The sequence below is a fragment of the Pinus tabuliformis genome, chromosome X (genome assembly GCF_031772625.1).
Source record: "Pinus tabuliformis cultivar Carrire ecotype Pingquan chromosome X, CPIR1, whole genome shotgun sequence".
Lineage (NCBI taxonomy): Eukaryota > Viridiplantae > Streptophyta > Pinopsida > Pinales > Pinaceae > Pinus > Pinus tabuliformis.
Genome location: NC_142308.1, coordinates 131,593,812 through 131,617,254, shown reverse-complemented (window position 1 = coordinate 131,617,254; position 23,443 = coordinate 131,593,812). Strand labels below are relative to the sequence as shown.

General features: G+C 40.9%; 1 protein-coding gene across 1 annotated transcript in view; it reads left to right on the top strand.

Annotated features, from left to right (window-relative positions):
- LOC149138797 (O-fucosyltransferase 31-like) overlaps positions 1–23,443 on the top strand; it is a 168,775-nt gene that overhangs the window by 53,298 nt on the left and 92,034 nt on the right. Inside the window, exon 7 of the mRNA XM_089448297.1 lies at positions 2,085–2,355. Within this exon, the coding sequence (XP_089304423.1) occupies positions 2,085–2,355 (271 nt within the window). The remainder of the gene's footprint in view (positions 1–2,084; positions 2,356–23,443) is intronic.

The window sequence follows — 23,443 nt, the reverse complement described above, 5'->3', positions numbered from 1 at the left end:
GCTTCTCTTGGGAATTTTATATAAAGGAAAAACAAAAAAGGAAAATGAAAAAAATATCATATTTAATCATAACTTTGGTAGCTTACATAGGGAGATGATTTTCAAGATAAATATTGTGTGTTCTAGCATTGGATGTCTCCAACATTGACATGTGTAGGTTTTAACCCTATACAGAAATTACCTACGTACGAATTCTAAAACACAGAAAATAAACAATGCGAGAGCATAACACATAAAATACATATACATAGAGATTTTCCCCTGGATCCCAAAACCGGGACTACTAGATTGATTTTTCATTATTTTCTTTTCAATGTTACAATACATATTTATACATGTTGAAGCATCCAATACCATGGACCGAAAACCATTGCGTCCAAAACCATGGACCGAAAACCATCACGTCCAAAACCATGTGCGAAAACCATGCACAAAACCATAGGTAGGTCCGCCCAACCTAATATAGGGTCCAAATTTTTTTTCCGGGGGCACTGCCCCGAACCCCATAGAAGGGGGCTAATCGCCCCCTCAAACCCCCCATACAGGGGAGGCTACCACCCCCTCCGTGACCTCCCCGTTGCACAATCGGTGCAACGAAGGCGGGGCTCCACCCCTCTGTAAACTACGTAGGCTAGTCGTGGAAAGAATATAACACAACCCAACAACATGTTCATTGTCACCCATTAAGAAAGCAGACATAAATCTTTATCTTTCTAAAGTGAAAGAACTTACATGAGTGATTGTTTTTCCTTGATGTACAGAGGAATTGTTATGATTATCACACTTGAACAATAAATATATTTACTCATTTTATAGAGTGAACGTTCATATAAACAAATCTTAGAAGTCTTTATATTGTAACTTGGATAAATCAAAATAAAGGAATTTAAGGAGAGGTCAAAAGAAGAACTTATCTGTTATAGGCATTATGGGAATTCTAAGGTAAAAAATGGGCCTCAAAACAAAAATGTACTAACAAAATTAGCTTTAAGAGAACCAATACGATTCAAGATGATGATGTCATCCCAAGGAAAAATATTTTTGGAGGCAAAAGAAAAATACTACTTTTTTGTTATATCTTCGTCTTATTTTCTTATAGTTTTACTCAAATGTCAAGTGTAGACATTTGTTGGATGCAGAATTAAATTCCACATCCAACGAGTACCCACTCTGCATACTTCTGAGTAGAGCCACATGACTTTCACACGCTTTTTTCAAATATTTTCAATTTTTTTCGATGTGGGTCTACTTAGAAGTATGCAGAATGGGTACTAGTTCATCCAACAGTTGTCTACACTTGACATTTGTGTAAAACTATAAGGAGATAAGCCGAAAATACAACAAAAAAGGTAGTTTATTTTAATTTTCTTTAAAAATTCATCACTCTTATTTAATTATTTTAATTATTGTTTTATTATTTTCCTTAGGAGGCCTATTTTAGACCTCAAAATTCCTCTAATGGAACTTCAATGAGTTCCCTGCAGGGTATTCAGAAAATTAGTCTGGAAAAGGAGAAAATATCATGGAGCCATATCTTTATGCGTCTCACAAAGCCAAGTCTCTATGTGGTATCATTAGGAAAAATATTCCATGGAGACAAGTCTCTGCACAACTTTCAGAGCCAAGTCTCAATATAGCAACATTAGGAAAAATTCCATGGAGCCAAGTCTGGACATGGGCCATGGAAGTTCTTTGTTTCAGGTGTTCCAAATATTTGAATATTTGAATATATGCTGCTTATGTAACTTTGTTTTGTGATGGATTGTTTGATTACCGGATTTGTATGTGTTACCATGTATGGTCTGACTTTGAACTTTGAAATACATAGACATCCAAATTAAATTATCAGTTCGTTGAAAGTGAAACATAATGCTAGATAATAAATTCCATTTATAGACAGTCGGACTAGGTAGTATTTCATTAAAATTATTGAGGGAATCAAGGTTTTTCTTTTCAAATTAACTTGATGTCAATGAAGAGAAGTAGTTCCCCCACTGAGTTTAAGTTTTTCTTGTGCATCTTATTTTAAAACTGACATATTAGACACGTATGACCTAATGTAATTTGAATTATGCTTGCTGCAGTTATGGAATTGTTGCCATTGCTCCCTTTTCTCACCGGCTGGCTTTTGATAACATGCCTGTAGAAATCCAACGACTACGCTGTAAAGTTAATTTTCAGGCATTGGTTTTTGTTCCTTACATACGCTCTATTGGAGATGCTCTTGTAAGCCGTCTCAGATCACCTTTTTATAGCATTCAGGAAACAGATCAAAGAAAATTCCAAACAGAATCAAATGGAGATCTTTATAAAGGGTCTGGAAAATTTGTGGTCTTACATCTTCGATTTGACAAGGTATGAATTTTTGTTTCCCTTTCTGCATTTTCAATACCTATTTCGTGGGTGTCTAAATATTTAACTTTCAATACTGCATTTAGAAAAATTTAAGACTTTCTTATAATGTGGGAAACAATGTTGTAAATATTGTGTCAGTGAAAATATCACGGTCTGGAAAATAACTTACCAAATATAGGGAAAAATACTGGCTAGCTTTAAAAAATACAAAAATATTCATTTTTTTAATACAAACATAGCCACGCAAAAGAAATTTGATATGTAAGATATATAAGATGTCAAGTGATACATAATTACATGAAAGAAAATAATACATGTACTTAATGATTCATCAACATGAGTCAGCTGTATTATACAATGATAAATATACTATGGAGTTATCGATTCTCTCTATGACTTTCAGGGGCAAAGGTAACCTCTCTTCCCCTGGAAGTAGTTCGTGGTGGCATTGAGGTGGAAGGCATGGGGGTTGAGGTGAAACCTAGAGTGGAAGTGAAACATCTTCTACTAGTTGCTTGTGTTTGTGTAGGTAGTGGTGCAACCTCAATCTCCCCCTTCAAAGGTGTCTACACTGGGAGTGAAACATCCTCCTTATCTTCCTCACCCATCCCGCCACCTCTGGCACATCAATATCCTCCTCCTTTTCCTCACTCTTCCCTTGCCACCTCCTTTGGCACATCAACATCCTCCTCCTTTTCCTCACTCTTCCCTTGCCACCTCCTTTGGCACATCAACATCCTCCTCCAACCACTCAGTTGCCTCCCCCATGACAGGCCTATGGCCTCGACCCTCCATTAAGTATTGGTATCAATTGCATCCAACAAATAGTCTTAATGTTAGGGGTTTCATCAATTTGCTTCAGCCACAATTGGGGATTGCAATAAAGATAGACCATGTCGTTAAGGTGCTGAGATTTTAACCTATATGAGGCTCATATGATAACTAGAGGGCTACAGATCATAAATTAATAAATTAAATAAAATTACAAATTTAATTTGGTTTCTGACTTGTTGCTCTTCTTGGTGTACATTTTTTCAAAGGGAATCCATTTGCTCTCTCACCCTCAAGAACGACATGTTTGGCTAAACAAGTGAATGGGCAATGTTTGTAAATGTGGTACTCTTTCATGATAGTTTGTCCACCAAACACTACAAAGAATAAAGGAAAAAAAATCAAAGCCTAAAATTAATTTTCTGGAGTAGCAAATGGTTAGAAAGGAAAGACATCAAAATTTGAAACAAATTGAAGATTACTTGGCATTCTAGTGGTGCTATCTTGGATAACCATGTCATAGCGAAATTTTCCATTGGAAAACCTATATATTTGAATGTATTTTGAAATCTTCGAACATTTAGTGGAAGTTAGCAACATCTTCTTAACACATTGGAGGAATCCATCCATAACTCCAACCTCAAATATAAAACCACAAGAGCAAGAGAGTGCAGGGTTGAGTTAGAGCCCTACCATATCAATGGGACAATGGATTGTATTTTTCCATCACTCATTATTAAAATTGGCAACTAGGGGCAAACTCCATGTGGGTCATCTTATTTATGGCAGCTGATATTTTTCTTGGATCCCTCTCATCGAGAGGTGTAGGATTGATCTAGAGATCATCTGATTCCGATAAGTATTCATGGAGTTATGAATTTATTTGTGTTATAAGACAATTCGACAAGGTCGGCCAGCAACCAAATAAACCCCACATGTGCTCAATGTTTTAGTATAAAAGGAGATGACTTGATAGTCATTTCACACACACTTCTATCTTGATTTCTCTCCACTTGTCTTGGGTTTTGGTGGAAGATAAATCTAGGAGTGGAAGCCCTAGACGTTGGAGGAAAAGAGTCTGCCCTAGCCGCAACAAAGAAAGCAGGCCAACAAAGCGATGGAAGGGTTCTATGCGTTGTTGATTTGGGGTAGCATCAGATGTGCTCTAGCCACGAAAATTGGTGGAGAGGCTAAGGCACATGAGATCTCCAATACCCACAAAGGGTTTGGGCAAATTCTAAATAGTTTGGGAGATATTAAAATAATTAATATTTTTAATGGAGTCCCTAAGTCTAAACTTAGGGAAAATAAAATATTAATGTGTATTAGTATAAAACTGTGTTAGAAGGGTCCAAAAGTCATGTATCTAGCCAGATCTAATTTTAGCCATTGATTAGGGACTTAATCTCGACCGTTGAATTGACAACGAGAAAAGTATAAGAGGAGGCTTGAGGGTCACTTGGAGAACACACCAAGAGATCAAGATTTCGACTTTCTGGGGCTGGGTTTGCTGAGAAAGTTGAGAGAGTGATCAGAGTTGCAGCTGAGGGGCAGTGAATATAGAAGCATAGAGGCAGAGATAGCACTGGGAGAATCAACGCAGTAGCCGAAGAGAGGGACACAGAGCCAGCCAGGAGCTGCGTAGTGCCTCAGAGGGCCAGTGTGGGTGACGCAAAGGGCCAGAGGACTGACGCAGTGCCTCCAGAGGCTGACGTTGGGGTTTCGTGGGGCAGATTGGAGCTGTGGAGCTGCTGGAGTGTTTCTTTGGGGTTTTGGTTGGAGTATCTCCTTCCAAGTAGAGAGGTACTACTGCCGAAATTTTTCTCTGTTGGGTGAGTTGGATTTGGCACCCAGATTGTATTATGAAATTGCTTAATAAATCAAACCCTCAGATAGCTGCACCGGTTTTCCCGCATTGGGTTTTTCCAGGGACATTAGTCCAAAAACAACGGTGTCATTTGTGTGCTTGTTTCTGTTTCCTTCAGTTGATGATCTATAATGTGTTGAGCATGTACTTGTATTTAATTCCAGTATTTACATGGTAAATAACTTGTTAATTAACAGAACAAGTAGGTAAGAATAAATCAGAAAGTACATGAAGGGTTTCTAACGGATAGACTTAGAAATTCCAACATGCGTGGAGCTAAAAGAGCTTAAGGAAGAAGCCTAACGCTGTCCTAAAGGCAGCCCTAAACGCTGTCCTAAAGAGGGCTCTAACACAGTCCTAAGGCAACGCTAAACATTGTCCTAAAGGCAACCCTAACGCAGTCCTAAGGCAGCCCTAAACGTTGTCCTAAAGGCAGCGCTAACACAGTCCTAAAGGCAGCACTAACGCAGTCCAGTCCAAGAAGGCAGATCTAACGCTATCCTAAGGCAGCCCCAACCTACGCTATCTCAAGGGTATCCTAGCCACTGTTAAGATGAAGATAGATGTTGTCCTAAACATACCAATGGTGCCCTAGCCGCAGGCATATGGTGCCCTAGACGCAGGCCTAATGTGGCTGAAAGGGAGGACTGTTTTAAGGCCTAAAACAAGGCACTGAGCTGCTAAAAGGAGGCCGAGGGTAGTTTGAATTGAAGAAGGGTTAATTGGGGCAGCGAAAAGGTCAGCTGTAGGTGATAGCGTGGGACTGTGGTAGGTCGCAATCGTAACCACCTCAAAATAGGGACAACATGGAGAGTTTTAGGGCTCAAACATGCCCAGGACAACATCGCTAGTAAATGGGACAATTGGGCTACATGGTGCTGCCAAGACACATGGGACAACAAAAAGGTATGGCAAGGCTAAGGGGACAACAACAAGGTATAGCATGACTGTTAGGGACATCAGCTACAACAATATATCTAGGCAACAGTGGCAAGGGACAACTGCATAGTAAATGGGAAAACAAAGGAATGCTAAGGTAAACATGGGACAGCAACAAGCATGGACAGCATGACAAGCATGGTGCTGCAAGCACATGAGACACGCTGTATGTCAATATGGTTCAGCATATCACATGGGACAACAGTGTGGCAACATGATGCAGCAATGGCACATGGGTCAACTGTGATAGCATGGTGCAACAATGGCACATGGGACAACAATGCAGCATAAGATGCAGCAGTATGATGTGTACAACATGGTCATAAGGTCCAACATTGTGATGATGGGTGCAGCATGGTGCAACACGGTGAGGTGCAACATGATGACGAGATGTAGCACAATGATAGGTGAAGGAGTCACCTTGGAGAATCAGTTGAAGCAACATGTCTTCAACTGATTTCATGTATCATCTTCTTAGAGATGATTTATGCTCTTATCTAGATAAGTCAAAGTGTTGATTTTTGTTGTAAATGTACTATCTCTCTCTCTGCTGAACTATTGAAGAACATATAAGAAGAATTGATCAAGGGTTTCCCCACATTGGGGTTTGTCCCTGGCTAGCGCCACACCTTGTGTCCTCTTGTCTTGGTTTGTCTTCTGCGATTTATGTTTATGTTCTATCTGCAGTTTACTTTATTGCTGATGTGATTGCTAATCTGGAAAAGATATTGAGCTAACTGTGAAAATTGAAATAAATTGCTCTAAGCATAGAACATACCTAAAATTAACATGGTATCAGAGCTGAGGTGAAGACAAAGCCCATGCAAGAGTGAAAGAGCAATCACCGAAAACAGTTGGGAAAGGACAAAAGGATCAATGGATTCCTCATCCCTCTTCAAATTCGCCAAGGGTGAAGTTAAAGCAAAGAATATTATCAGAATGACACAACGGAAGCTTCTGATGGCCCACCTAAAGATCACTTCAATGGGAACTCTAGATCTAAGGGTGGAAAGAAAGACCGATGCCTTGTTTGTAATAAGTTCGACCATTATGCGAAGGAGTGTTTGAATGGTAGGGACACATCTCTTGATGAAGGTAACAATCATTCTAGGGTCATTTTCAATGTTGGAGGAACGACACGTAATGCAGGTCATCGAGGAAACAACCGACTCTTCAATGAAAGCAAGGAACCCCAGGTATGAAGAATCAAATGTTGTTTTTAATAAGATAAAGAAGCGTTATCTTGTATTGGCCCTCTCCTTCAGATTATGTGGGAATCTGGCTTATTGATTGTAGTGCTTCAAGACACTTCATTGGATAGAAGGGTGATCTCTCTATTCATTTACCTGAATCTCTTTATGTACTTGATCGCAAAAAGAACCTGGTGTCCATTTCAGCAATGGAAGTCAAAAGTTTCAGGGTGGCATTCATCGACGAAAAGGTACGTGTTTGAAAATGGAATTTTCAAAGATGCTTTTGAGTTCAGGGTTGCATCAAGTTGCAGGAGGTCCATTGGGGACCATGTCAGTTGTCACATCTCATCTATAGCACCGCAGGTCTACTTATTATGGGACCCTACCCAATGTGAGTCAGATGATGATAGGGATGCCTGAATCCAAGAAGAGCATGAAGGTACATGTCTGAGATGTACCGAAGGAAAATCTTACAAGGGGACCATTCCCCTTATGTAGCAGGTCCACAGGTCTGGAACAACCTGTATACATGAGATCGGGAATCTCATGTATACAGGGGGAAGAAAGCCCTGTATGGCTTGAAACAAAACACCCTGAGCATAGTATGAGAGGATTGATAGTTGTCTGATGAAGCTAAGATTCACTAGGAGTAAAGCCGATCCAAACCATTGCTCGAAGGTTGTGGATGATAGACCTCTCATACCGGCACCATCTAAGGACGACCTATTTTTGACAGGTGCAGGCCCTCTCATTTGCAGAAGTAAGAGGGAGTTGGATTCCAGATGTGGAATGGTAAATTGCAAGCCCGTGACTACCTCAAGGATCTTAACTTTTAGAAGTTATATGGTAGTGATGTTGGACCAGATTTCGGAAATGCCTCTGAGTTTCATAAACTCATTCGCATTGATGTTCTTGGTGAACTTCTGTCCAGATATATGTTTTGCAGTTAGCATGTTGGGCTCATATTTTGGTTGAGCCTCACTAGATTGGTGATAAGAATCTTCTTAGATATCTTCGGGGCACAATCCCTCATGGATTGAGATACACTGTCGGAAATATGAAACTGCATGATTATTCGAATGCTGACTGGGCAGGCAGTGTGAAGGATCTCAAGAGCACTTCTGAGTGCTGATTCTCTTTGGGTTCTGCTCGATATTCTGGATGAGCAGAAAGCAGAAGTCGGTTGCTATAAGCATCATTGAGACCGAATACATAGCTACGAGTATGACCTCGTGTGAAGCTGCCTGGTTGTGGAAGCTCTTCAGTGAGTTGTTTGTACACATGATGGATACCACCGTGATCTTCTGTGTCAACCAGGGGGGGATTCGATTGTTGAGGAATCCCGTATTCTATGATTGCTCTAGTATATAGACATCAGATACTACCTTATCTGGGATATGGTACGTCGATGAGCTAGGAGGCTCTCACATTGACACTGATGTACAGGTCGCAGACATTCTGTCAAAGCCCCGGGGAAAGGTCAAATTTGTGACTTTCCCGAACGACTTGGAGTCGTTGAGAGACCTTCTTATGAGGGTCCTGCATGTTGCATGCATTGAGCTCTGGGAGCTCCGGGGGGCTTGGGGTACTTATTGGAGCAACAAGCGACCATAGGGCGACTCACCCTCCCCTAATGGTGCGCTGTGTACAGGGTGAATGGCTCAGCCTTCCCCTGTGATACCCCGTGGCGACTTAGGGACAGGATGAGTGGTTCTCCTATCTAGGCATCCTATCCATGTAGTCTGAGACTTATGGGAAGTACCTCTCATCTGGCCAATGAGCAGGGAAATGGGGTTAGGGACCATCGTAGTACTATCGATGCACGCATCGTTGTATCTACCGTACTCCCTATGCTAGGATGACCTCCATTGATTTGGGATCAATGAAACTAATCTGGGATCAGTATGATTGGTTTGAGACACTCTCTTGTCATATTGATCTGGGATCAATGAAACTGACTTTGATTCAGTAAGAGTGGTATGACACACTCTCTTCATATGGAACTGACTTCGGGTTAGTAGAGAATGGTATGATACATTTTCGATCAATTCTTCTTCTTCATGGTTTAGCAGAGCAGAGTAGAGAAGAGCAGTGCAGGGCACTGATGGTAGAGATAGTACAGTCGGACAGAGGGATCAGTGGATGGAGTTCTCTCTAGTTGAGAGGGAGTGTTAAAATTGGCAACTAGGGCCAAACTCCATGTGGGTCATTTTATTTATGGCAGCTGATATTTTTCTTAGATCCCTCTCATCGAGAGGTGTAGGATTGATCTAAAGATCATCTGATTCCGATAAGTATTCATGGAGTTATGAATTTATTTGTGTTATAAGACAATTCGTCAAGGTCGGCCAACAACCAAATAAACCCCACATGTGCTCAACATTTTAGTATAAAAGGAGATGACTTGAGAGTCATTTCACACACACTTCTATCTTGATTTCTCTCCACTTGTCTTGGGTTTTAGTGGAAGAGAAATCTAGGAGTGGAATCCCTAGATGTTGGAGGAAAAGAGGTTGCCCTAGCCGCAACAAAGAAGGCAGGCCAGCAAAGCGATGGAAGGGTTCTATGCGTGGACTTAAAGAGCTTAAGAAAGAAGTCTAACATTGTCCTAAAGGCAGCCCTAAACGCTGTCCTAAAGACAGCTCAAACGTTGTCCTAAAGACAGCTCTAACACAGTCCCAAGGCAGCCCTAAACGCTGTCCTAAAGGCAGCCCTAAATGCTGTCCTAAAGGCAGCCCTAAATGTTGTCCTAAAGGCAACCCTAACGCTGTCCAAGAAGGCAGCCCTAACGCAGTCCAAGAAGGCAGCCCTAACGCTATCCTAAGGCAGCCCCAACCTACGCTATCTCAAGGGTATCCTAGCCGCTGTTAAGATGAAGATAGATGTTGTCCTAAACATACCAATGGTGCCCTAGCCGCAGGCCTAATGCAGCTGAAAGGGAGGACTGTTTTAAGGCCTAAAACAAGGCACCGAGCTGCTGAAAGGAGGCCGAGGGTAGGCCGAGTTGAAGAAGGGTTGTTTGGGCAGTGAAAAAGGTGAGCTGTAGGTGACAGCGTGGGACTGTGGTAGGCCGCAGTCCTAACCACCTCAAAATAGGGACAACATGGAGAGTTTGAGGGCTCAAACATGCCCAGGACAACAGTGCTAGTAAATGGGACAGTTGGGCTACATGGTGCTGCTAAGACACATGGGACAGCAGCAAGGTATGGCAAGGCTAAGGGGACAACAACAAGGTATAGCATGACTATTAGGGACAGCAGCTACAACAATATATCTAGGCAACAGTGGCAAGGGACAACTGCATAGTAAATGGGACAACAAAGGAATGCTAAGGCAAACATGGGACAACAACAAGCATGGACAACATGACAAGCATGGTGCTGCAAGCACATGAGACATGTTGTATGTCAACTTGGTTCAACATATCACATGGGACAATAGTGTGGCAACATGATGCAACAATGGCACATGGGATAACTATGGCAGCATGGTGTAACAATAATGGCACATGGGACAACAATGCAGCATAAGGTGCAACAATATGATGTGTACAACATGGTCATAAGGTTCGACGTTGTGATGATGGGTGTAGCATGGTGTAGCACGGTGAGGTGCAGCATGATGGCGAGATGCAACACAATGATAGGTGAAGGAGTCACTTTGGAGAATCAGTTGAAGCAGCATGTCTTCAACTGATCTCATGTATCATCTTCTTAGAGATGATCTATGCTCTTATCTAGATAAGTCAAACTGTTGACTTCTGTTGTAAATGTACTATCTCTCTCTCTCTCTGTTGAACTATTGAAGAACATATAAGAAGAATTGATCAAGGGTTTCCCCACATTGGGGTTTGCCCTTGGCTAGCGCCACATCTTGTGTCCTCTTGTCTTGGCTTGTCTTCTGCGATTTATGTTTATGTTCTATCTGCAATTTACTTTAATGTTGATGTGATTGCTAATCTAGAAAAGATATTGAGCTAACTATGAAAATTTAAATGAATTGCTCTAAGCATAGAACATACCTAAAATTAACACTCATTAATCAAACTGTTGATTTTTGGTAGCATCGGATGTGCTCTAGCCTTGAAATTTGGTGGAGAGGCTAAGGCACATGAGATCTCTAAGACCCATAAACTGTTTGGAGAAATTCCACCCGGATGAATAGATATTAAAATAATTAATATTTTTAATGGGTCCCTAAGTCTAAACTTAGGAAAATAAAAATATTAATGTGTATTAATATAAAATGGGTGAGAAAGTTCTAAGTGACGAGGATCAAGCCAGTTCTAATCTTAGCTGTTGATTAGGGACTTAATCTCGGCCGTTGAATCGTCAACAGGAAAAGTATAAGAGGAGGCTTGAGGGTTAGTTGGAGACACACCAAGAGAGATCAAGAATTTGATTTTTTGGGGCTGGGTTTGCTGAGGAAATCGAGTTAGTGATTAGTTGCAGTGAGGGGCAGTTCAACAAGGGATTTCCATCCAAGGCTGAAGAATACATAACAAAGAGGCAGTGAAGTGCCGGGAGAGACAGCGCAAACCCAAGAAGGCCTAACACAGAGGCCTGAGGAGCCAGCGTAGAGGACGCAAAGGGCTTCAGGGACAACGCTGGGAGATTCTGTGGGGCAGACTGGGAGCTGATCAATAGATCCTGAGCCGGGAGAGGGTGACGCAGTTCCAGAGCAGTGCTTGGAGCAACTTTCACTGTCCAGCACAAGGAACAGTCAGAGTCACTGCGGGGTTGATCATCTGGTTGTTGATTTGACGGAATATCTGTCTCCGAAGGTATTACTGCCAAGGATGTTCTTTGAAGGGTGAGCCATTTCTGGCACCCTAGTTGTATTCAAGAATCTGCTTAATAATAAAACCCTCATATTTGCTACACTAGTTTTCCCGCATTGGGTTTTTCCGGGGATGATTGTCCAAAAATAACGGTGTCCGTTGTGTGATTGTCTCAGTTTATTTCAGTACATGATCTGTATATCTGTGAAGGCTGTATTTGTGTTTACTTCAATATTTATGCAATTAAATAACTCGTTAATGTAAAGAACAAATAGGAGATAGTAAACAAAAAATTGCAGTAGGGGTTTCTGATGTGTTAGATTCATGAATTTTCACAGAAATACCATATTTCAATTAGTCTATTGAATTCCTCCTCTCATTAGTTTGTTGAAAGCAGTGTTGATAATATCAGTATCGACATAATATTGACGTGGGTCCTAAAAACATCTTTTCGGCAATATTGGCGAACATAAAAAATGCGTAATGTATTCATTTTTTTCTTCATATTTTTAAACATATAAAGCAATAACAACATGAAATAAACACATTGCACATAACTAAGAAGAAATCATTGATATATATGATGTAGTAGAGGATCCTGTTAATTTTAGGTATGTTCTATGCTTAGAGCAATTTATTTAAATTTTCACAGTTAGCTCAGTATCTTTTCCAGATTAGCAATCATATCAGCATTAAAGTAAATTGCAGACAAAACATAAACATAAATCGCTGAAGACAAGCCATGACAAGAGGACACAAGATGTGGCGCTAGCTAGGGACAAACCCCAATGTGGGGAAACCCTTGATCAATTCTTCTTATATGTTCTTCAATAGTTCAGTAGAGAGAGAGAGAGAGAGAGAGAGAGAGATAGTACATTTACAACAGAAGTCAACACTTTGACTTATCTAGATAAGAGCATAGATCATCTCTAACAAGATGATATGTGAGATCAGTTGAAGACATGCTGCTTCAACTGACTCTCCAAGGTGACTCCTTCACCTATCATAGCGCTGCATCTCGTCATCATGCTGCACCTCATCATGCAACACCATGCTGGACATGCTTGCTGTCCCATTGTGCCACTGCTACACAATGTCTTGGCTGTCCCATTGTGCCACTGCTGCACAATGTCATGGCTATCCCATTGTGCCACTGTTGCACTATGTCATGGTTGTCCCATTTTGCTTTGCCATACCGTAGCAGCACTATGAATTCCCTGCACTAAATACCCATGTACCATACCACTATGTACAACCACCAATTTGGCTCCCACAGTCTGCCCAACAATCTGGTTCAAATTGATCCTCATCTAGGATCCAACACCTACAAGAGATGTCATAGACAACATGCCTTAGCTCACTGTATTGAGGTCTGATATGTTTGCAGCAAACTGGTTAGGGCTTTGTTACAGTCCTTGTTAGACCCCTCCAATTAGCTCTTAAGACCTCCTACAACTGTGGTCTTCCCTTCTAAGCTTGCTGCTCTAATGCGCTGTCCTTAAGGCTAATTCCTAGCCCCAAGACTCTCCAACTAGCCCTTTAATTACTTCAGAACAGGCCTCGGTCTCTTGCTGTAGGCATTGCCCTAGATCATTGTCAGGCGGAAAGAGTCGATTGTGCGGACACAACCAACCTCCCTAGGAGCCTAAGACTCTCTAGTGACAAACAAGACAAACAAGAGCAATCCTTCTCTAAACATGCATTTACTATATGGGAAATCAAGTGTTTAGATCCTACCTGTAGTCCAACGCTGTTGTAGCAGTCCAGCTCCGCTGATCCGGATGAGCTCCTCCTTCACTTTGAAACCTGCATACACTAACAATCAAACGATTAAATAGCACTTGATAATCTCATAGAATAAAACATATTTAACACATAGACCAAGGAGTACATGAAACAACTCATAAATAACAAGTTATTGAGAAGAATGGACTCATTTGCATTAATAGGTAACAAAAGGAACAAATACAACCTGAGCCTTGGTGTTGTGCAAGTCCCTCCCAGGGTCCATCAAGAGTTCTCCTTTACTTTGACAAAGCTCACCCACTTCCAAATAGAACAAGCAAAGATGGCAATCTCTCCTCACAAGCTTCTAAATGGGAGTCCTAATTCCTGCAGCATTTACCCTTAGAAATGTATAGCTTCCAACCTCCCCTCCTTCTGGCCCAATGCCTGTATTTATAGTGCTCAAGAGGAAGTTAATCAGGTCCACCATCAATGGGATAATCCCCTCTTTGGATGGGATAGCTCCTTTATTGATGGGATAAGTTCCTCTTTGGTAGGGGTACATGAACCATCTGGAGGCGCTCAATACACGTCGAACAACCTTCTAGAATGCTCTAGAAATGACCACAAGTAACTTTTTAAAGATGAAACTTGCGCATTTTGACCTTTACAGGGGGACGCACCTGCCCCTTTACATACAGAGCGTCCAAGGACGCAGCTTTTGTGAACATTGGGTGCGTACCCGCAGGTAAGGTTGAGAGAACCTGCGTACCCAGAGATAAATACATTTATAAAGACTTTCTCTCTTTTTGGAGTTTGACATGGAGAGCAGAGGCATAAGACTTGCCCAGGAGGATAGCATGACTGTTGATAGAGCCATACTAACTGTAAATAGTCATGGTGACATTTTTTAGTGTAACAATCATAGGAAGACAACCCTCAAACTCGTCACAAGTAGCCCAGATCACCCTTGCACAACTCAGCCCTCTTGCTTGGTTTTGTAGCCCTCAAAACAGTCATGAAAAGGCTATAGACCTAACCTTTTCTCCTTCGCTGAGGTGCCTACTGACCTGCGACCTGAACATAAGATCTCCTCTCCAAAATGCGAATTCTCCTTCTTATGTCTTCTCCAAATCACGTTATCCAGAATTTCCTCAGCCTCCCTAACAGCCAGGTTAGGACAGCGTATAGGATTGCTGTGTCATCCCTTATTACCTAGGGCACCTAACCCTCCTTGACTGCGTGTGTGAGTCTTCTTTAGATTAGTGTAGATAGATCCTTCCTTGATTGCGGCTAGGTGTCATGGCCTCTTTAGGACAGTGTTTAGATCTCTCCTCCATAGCTACGTTGAGAGCTAGATCATCCTCCTTAGGACTGCGGCTAGGGCATCCACTTTAGAACTGTGTTTAGGGCTTCCTCCTTAGGACTGTGTTTTAGGGCTTCTACTCCTAGATTTCTCTTCCACTAAAACCCAAGACAAGTGGAGAGAAATCAAGAGAGAAGTGTGTGTGAAATGACTCTCAAGTCATCTCCTTTTATACTAAAACGTTGAGCACATGTGGGTGTTGTTTAGTTGCTGGATGACCTTGACGAATTGTCTTATAACACAAATAAATTCATAACTCCATGAATACTTATTGGAATCGGATGATCTTTAGATCAATCCTACACCTCTCGATGAGAGAGATCCAAGAAAAATATCAGCTGCCATAAATAAGATGACCCACATGGAGTTTGGCCCTAGTTGCCAATTTTAACAAATCCTGTTGAAGAATCTGGGGCAATGAGATGTGGAGTGATTTTCGGGACTAGATAACAATTTTGTGAGGTCTTTTTACAATTTGTCTTTGTTAGCTTAATCTTCTTCTTCTCTTATTAATGCATGTGTGTGTACTTCATCAAACTGCTTCAAAAACATAAAACAAGAACACAACATATTGGCTCTCAGCCAGGGCCAAAATCTCTCTTCTCTTGAGAGAAAAACCCTTCGGCATGTTTTCTCTTATTGAAGCTTCTTTCTTGATCAATCCTACACCTCTCGATGAGAGAGATCCAAGAAAAATATCAGCTGCCATAAATAAGATGACCCACATGGAGTTTGGCCCTAGTTGCCAATTTTAACAAATCCTGTTGAAGAATCTAGGGCAATGAGATGTGGAGTGATTTTCGGGACTAGATAACAATTTTGTGAGGTCTTTTTACAATTTGTCTTTGTTAGCTTAATCTTCTTCTTATTAATGCATGTGTGTGTACTTCATCAAACTGCTTCAAAAACATAAAACAAGAACACAACATATTGGCTCTCAGCCAGGGCCAAAATCTCTCTTCTCTTGAGAGAAAAACCCTTCGGCATGTTTTCTCTTATTGAAGCTTCTTTCTTGATCAATGCCAAACCCTAGATCCTTGACTAGAAGATCCTCCAAGCACAAGTCAAGTCCTTCCTTTTCTCTGCACTATGTCTCCCCGACACTTTGTCCACCTTCTTCCGACACTTCGTTCCCTGGCACTTCGTCCTCCTTCCGACACTTCGTTCTTCCTTCCACTGTTAGTAGTCCTTCTAGAAGAGTCACTTATCTTTTGTCCTTAGTGAGATCCTTCACCTAACGATACTCCTTCTCTTGACCAACAAAGTTCCTTCTTGATGTATAGTTGTAGGCTTTGTGTGACAGCACTGTAGCCCTAATTCTCACACGTGTGAGAGGTCTTGTTGATGTTATATGGCTCCTCTTTCCTTCGCTTGAGGTCCTTCCTTCTTCGCTTGGATAGGAGGCCTAGTAGGCCTAGTTTGTAGCCCAAACAATGAGGTATGTTGGGAGGTGACTTGCTGCTGTCCTAACCGCAGATATCCCTTCCTTTTCTTCACACGTGTGGTTGGTATTGGCCCTAAAATAGTCCCAAAACCTTCGCTCTTCCTTCTTGCTTCTTCGTTGCACTAGAGGCTCCTTCTTCGTCCCTTTCTCGACTTCTTTTTCGGTCCTCTATCTTCGCTGATTTCAGAGTGAGTTGCTTGTCGTTTGAGGGAGTGGACAACCTCTATATATAGAGGACTGTCCCTCCTTTAGGCCGACTTGACTTCCTTTGCTTCGATGGGTGCTTTTAATGGTGCCATTGCTTCTTTTGATGGTGTCTTTGCTAGGAGGAGACTTGACTTTGCTTGGAGGTGTCTTCTTTGACTCTTATACATAAATATACATAATGTAACATACCCTTAAGGTCTTCAACATAATTCTTTTGATTCTTTGACTCACCTATAGCACTTTAACATGTGCTAGACCTACTTCAATGAGCAAGAAACTCATTGACATATATTATAAAAATAATATTTCTTTTCTTGAATAAATACAAATATCAAAAGTACATTTATGAAGACTGAACCTAGTTACATTTCCTTTAACATTCCTTCTTAACTAGGGAGATATTCATACAACATTACAAGGTGTTTGGCTATTATCAATTTTGAAGAATTCACATAAGAGAAACCGGATTGGAAATCCATCTGTTATAGCATCATAGTAACCAACAATGTATCCACAACAAGGCCTTGAGTGACAACTCTATATTTCAATAGATCAGAGCACAATGTTGGCGAGACCAATGACATATAGACACCATAGTCATTGTCTCTCAAGGTACATACCCACTCGGGTGTTAACTGAGTATGACATTCTAGGAATATTCTTATCTTGGGTTCCCAACCCTCAAAGAATACCGGCCCTCTTGCCTACTCTTGTCTTGGATGCCCTACACGTCCTCAAAGAGTATCAGATGCCAGATGATTACCCAATCCTCCCATTCTTTCTTCACAAGTGAAGACAAGAGTGTTGTGTCTATCACTTCCTCTCAATTGAGGAAGTCATGCCCAAGTATCCTTTGACAAGGTACTTGTCCAAGTTCCTTTGTAATTGGGAACTTGTTGTAACTCCCTCTTAACTAGGGACTTGTCCATTCATCAACAACTGATTCTTCGTCGGTCCTTCAACTGCTTGATCTTCTTCTTTCCTTTGATGTCATGAAGTCTTCATTCGAACTTCCTTTTTGGTAGGGCACCATCCATCGATAACTTTTTCCTTCCTGGTTTTTCATTTCATTGCTTCCTTTGTGGAAAGTGGTCTTCTTGTCATATATTAGGATCTTTTGTCATCTGGCTATTTCTTTGTCATCTTATCCATGCTTCAGAATACTCTTCTCATGGATGCTTCGTTGAAATTGCTTGTTTCCATTCCATGCTTGGAGTTTTGCTGGATGGCTTTCTTCATCATGACATATTTGTAGAGTAAAATCAATTATCTGCACCTTTTGTATCTCCAAGACCTTCATAGGTGTCAAGGGTCTTTCCTTCCTTTGTCAGAGTTGTCCTGCCTTCTTTCGGGAGATATCTTCAAAGTATTTGGTCAGATAGTGATTCTTGGTAGTCATGGTGTTCTTCACATGCTTGATCTCTTTCTTCATTTGCTTCTTCTTGGATAGATTAGTCAACCACCTTATGCTCCTTGTGGGAGCACTTCTTCATTGCTTGCTTCTAGGACTAGTCAACATTTTCTTCTTTACTTGCTTCTTAGTCAACAATCTTATACTCCTTATGTGAGTATTTCGTTTTGTTGACCTTCATTGCATTGTAGTACATGCCTTCGAGCATGTCATTGGTGAAAGAGATTCTTTCATACTTGATCATGTCATAGAGCTATTACCATGACTCAATAATATACATATAATAACATGACTAAACTTTGATGCATACATACCTCATCTTGATTCTGCTTTGATCATCTTAGCTTCATTTGGTTTTCCTTGGTGTGGCCCTTCTTGCTTCATCTTAGCTTGCCTGCATATCATCCTTTTCTTGAATCCCATGAATGGGATTCCCAATGAGACATCTGCTTTGGTTTATGAACTTTCTTTTGAAGATTCCATCATAAGATCTTAAAGACCGTTTCCTTGCAAATGTTTCTTTCCTTTTGATGATGGAGGTCTTCTAAGATTCTTAATCATGATGAATTTTCTTTCATTGAGGATGAGGTCCTATTCTAGGTATGCTCCTTCTACATGAATATCTTGAGCTATGTCCATCATGCTCCTATATTCTAGAAGATATTTCTAACCTTGCATTTTGTTTTCATTTATAACTGTTCTTTCTACATGAATATCTAGAATTCTATGTAGTAAATGCTTCTAGATTCTAGAAGATGTTTCTAGCCATGCAATTTTAAATTATTCCTACATGCTCCTATCCTACTCAAAATTTTGAAACAAGAGTTTAAGTAAAGAGTGTGACTTAGTCATAGTAGAGATCCGGAGGATCTTCCTTCTTTTGCTTCTTTTCTTCTTCTTTCACCTCTTGAGTCATGTGAGCTTCTTCCCCTTTCTTTTGTTGTTGTTGTCCTTAAGCTTAGGACAATTCCTTTTGTAGTGTCCATATTCTTGGCATCCATAGCATTGGATTTTGGACATATCTTTGTTGTTTGTTCTTTGTGGACCAAATTTGCCAAATTTTCCCTTTCTCTTGGCCATGGTAGCAAATGCTTGCTCCTTTGATCCCACATCTTCCTTGGCTTTGAGTCTGGTTTCCTCTGTTTTGCATAGAGACCACATTTCACTTAGTGTGGTAGCTTCCTTCTTGGCATATATGCTAGATGTGAAGTTGTCCCAATCCTCAGGTAGAGCATTCAGTACTACAATTGGCATTTCTTTGTCGAACATGACTTCCCCTAGCTCTTGAAGTTGATCTCTCATCTCAAAGATTTTCATGAATTAGGGAACTATTCCTTCCTTTTTTATCTTCATCTTATACAATTCATTTTTAGATATATCACTTCTCTAGCAGTGGTTACTGAGAATAACTCTACTAGTTTATCATAGATTTCTTTTGATGTTTCAAATTTGGAGACATAAGGAATGAGAGAGTCCTTGATAGATTCTATTAGAATCCTTTGAGCTCTTGTCTCATCCTTATTGTACTTGGCTAAGGCTTGGGTTTGTTCCTTAGTAGGGATAGTGATATTCCCTTTGACATGTTCTAGAAGTTCATTCTCCTTGAGAAGTAAATCAGTCCTCTTCTTCCATGCAAGAAAGTTATTGGTACCTACCAATTTGTTGCTTTCCTTGCAAAAAGACATTGATGTATATTCAGAAGGGGACATATACTTGATAGATTTTTAGATGTAGTGGATTTGCTTCCTCCTTGAAGACTTGATGGCTTGCCTTCCTAGGATCTTGATGTTCTTCAAGTTGCCTTCTCCAAGTGGACTTGCTTGATAATGAGATTTGCTTGGTGACTTGTAGATGATGTAGGTCCCTCTTTGATCCGCTCTTCTTTGTAGGTGCCTTTATGTAAGGTTCTTCTTCTTGCTTTGTAGTCTTCCTTGATGAATGATAGATGGTAGGCCTTCTTGTCCTTGAAGTGATTGAGACTTCCTGGCTTGATGCTTCAAATTTGTAGATGTGCTTCCTTGATGAGTCAATCTTATGAGTGTTCTTGAGATGCCCTTTCCTTGATGTGTCACCTTAGATCTGATACCATGTTGAAGAATCTAGGCCCTAGGGAAATGAGATGTGGAGTGATTCTTTGGGACTAGATAACAATTTTGTGAAGTCTTTTTCCAATTTGTCTTTGTTAGCTTAATCTTCTTCGTCTCTTATTAATGCATGTGTGTGTACTTCATCAAATTGCTATAAAAAACATGAAACAAGAACACAAGATATTGGCTCTCAGCCAGGGCCAAAACCTTTCTTCTCTTGAGAGAAAAACCCTTCGGTAAGTTTTCTCTTATTGAATCTTCTTTCTTGATCAATGCCAAACCCTAGACCCTTGACTAGAAGATTCTCCAAGCACAAGTCAAGTCCTTCCTTTTGTCTGCACTGTCTCCTCGACACTTTGTCCACCTTCTTCCGACACTTCGTTCCCCAACACTTTGTCCTGCTTCCGGCACTTCGTTCTTCCTTCCACTGTTAGTAGTCCTTCTAGAAGAGACACTTATCTTTTGTACTTAGTGAGATCCTTCACCTAAGGATACTCCTTCCTTCTCTTGACCAACAGAGTTCCTTCTTGATGTATAGTTGTAGGCTTTGTGTGACAGCACTGCAGCCTTAATTCTCGCACGTGTGAGAGGTCTTGTTGATGTTATATGGCTCCACTTTCCTTCGCTTGAGATCGTTTCTTCTTCGCTTGGATAGGAGTCCTAGTAGGCCTAGTTTGTAGCCCAAACGATGAGGTATATTGAGAGGTGACTTGCTGCTGTCCTAACCGTAGATAGCCCTTCTTTTTCTTCTCATGTGTGGTTGGTATTGGCCCTAAAACAGTCCCAAAACCTTCGCTCTTCCTTCTTGATTCTTCGCTGCACTATAGGCTCCTTCTTCGCCCCTTTCTTGACTTCTTTTTCGGTCCTCTATTTGAGCTGATTTCCAAGTGAGTTGCTTGTCGTTTGAGGGAGTGGACAACCTCTATATATAGAGGATTGTCCCTCCTTTAGGCTGACTTGTAGGCCGACTTGCTGCCTTGAGGCCGACTTGACTTCCTTTGCTTCGATGGGTTCTTTTAATGGTGCCATTACTTCTTTTGATGGTGTCTTTGCTAGGAGGAGACTTGACTTTCCTTGGAGGTGTCTTCTTTGACTCTTATCCATAAATATACATAATGTAACATACCCTTAAGGTCTTCAACATAATTATTTTGACTTTTTGACTCACCTATAGCACTTTAAGATGTGTTAGACCTACTTCAATGAGCAAAAAAGTCATTGACATATATTATAAAAATAATATCTTTTCTTGAATAAATACAAATATCAAAAGTACATTTATGAAGACCAAACCTAGTTACATTTCCTTCAACATATCCTTTCCTGAATAGCATCATCAAAGCCAAATAGTCCAACACAATCCTGATAAAAATGTATCTCACGATTGATTTTGTTGTGAAGCTTGGGATCAGGTACCATCTTATGAATACAGGAATGGAGCCCTTCCATCACCTTGCTATCAAAATCAAAGCTACCTTTGTATGAAAATGGGGGGTTGAGGAAGAGTGTTGCTGCATGGATGGGTTGATGAAGCATCCCTATCCATCGACTATCAATCATATCCCATAACATCATCTGTGTATTAAGCCCAGTGAAACCCTTGTTTGCATAATAAGCATGAATGGTCTCCTTGGGCATATCCATGGCCTCATACAAATAAGCCATTGCGCCCCCCCCCCATCTACCAATCTCATAACCTTTACTATAGGTTCACTAATTGAGCACACTTCTTCTACTCCTTGCCAAAATGTGTCAGTGTACACCTTTTTTGCAATGGCTCTCCCATCTTGTCTCCTATTGTATCTACAATCGTGCCACTCATCATAAACAAACATTTGCTTCAACTCAAACAAGCATCAAAGCAAAGACTGAAGAGTAATAAAGTTGGTGGCAAAACATGTGATTGCAAGATGCCGCAATTCCCTGTTTCTAGTGTATCTCCTCATGAGGCTAACAACAAAAACATGGTTATATGTAAAGTTTGGGATGCTCCTAGCCATATCAATCACCTCCATGATGAATGAGAGTTTCCCCACATCCTCAAGCAACAAATCGATACAATGTGATGCACATGGAGTCCAAAACAATGTGCGGTGCCTCTCCATAAGCATCTTGTCGACAACCACATAATTCGCTGCATTATCTGTTATGACTTGCACCACATTCTACACACCAATCTCTTGGACGAACCCATCTAACAACTCACATATCAATGCTACATCTTTTATATGTGTTGATGCATCCTCTGATTTAATAAACATGGTACCTTTAGGACAATGTACCAAGAAATTTAGAAGGGTCCTACCCTTCCTATCTGTCCAACCATTAGACATCACTGTGCATTCAAACACCTCCCATGTCTGCTTCAACTTTGCCAATCTAGAGTTGATGTCCTATTTTTTTGCTTGAAGGATTGGCCCCCGTAACTCCTCATATGTAGCACTTTTGTACCCTGGGCCCACAATCGAAATAGCATCACACGTCGGCTGCCAAAATGGATTGTTTTTGGTGATGCTGAGAGGTAAGTTACTCTAGAAAAAGACACCTTCCCATAACTCTATCTGCTTCTTGATTCTCCTTTTTTCTTAACAATTGATTCTATGGAAGGTTGTGCTCCATGTCCGGTTCATGGAACAAAAAAAGATGACCTCCCACTCCCAGTAACATCAGCCGGTGACGTTGTGGGGCCCCTCCCACTACCCTCAACCTCAAATTCGGAAGCAAATATCCCAAAAGATCTACCTGCACGTTTAGCCTTGTTTCTTTCTGCCTCTTCTTTCTTTTTGTCTTTTTCATTAATTGCTTCAAGAGAGTTTTGTATAAGCTCCGCACTAGAAACCGTACGAAGCCCAACATCATGTCCAGGGAGTCTAGCTAGATGGTATTTCAATCATGTAACCCCTCCTGTCATCTTGGTCCCACACAATTTGCGTGATAGATATGCCCGATTTGTCCCACCATCAGGTTCCCCATACTCCTTGTTGCACTCAAATTGTCAAAGTTTCGGGGAAGCAGAAGTACCAACTTTTTCAACAAGGATCGGATCACATATCAACAGTCCATGTGTCATGGTCATCCCATTTTGCAAGTTATATATTGTAAATGATCTTAGTAAACCTTGAGTCTATGTAACAACCTAGGTAAGCCTATAATTTGATGACGAATTCCATCCTAGGAGGTTTTTTAACCTCACTGATTACCTGTGTTTGTCAGTGACCTTGATAGCAATTGTATAACAGTGACTTTGATGAATGGCACTATGATATATGGCAACGTATATGATGTGCAACATTACACT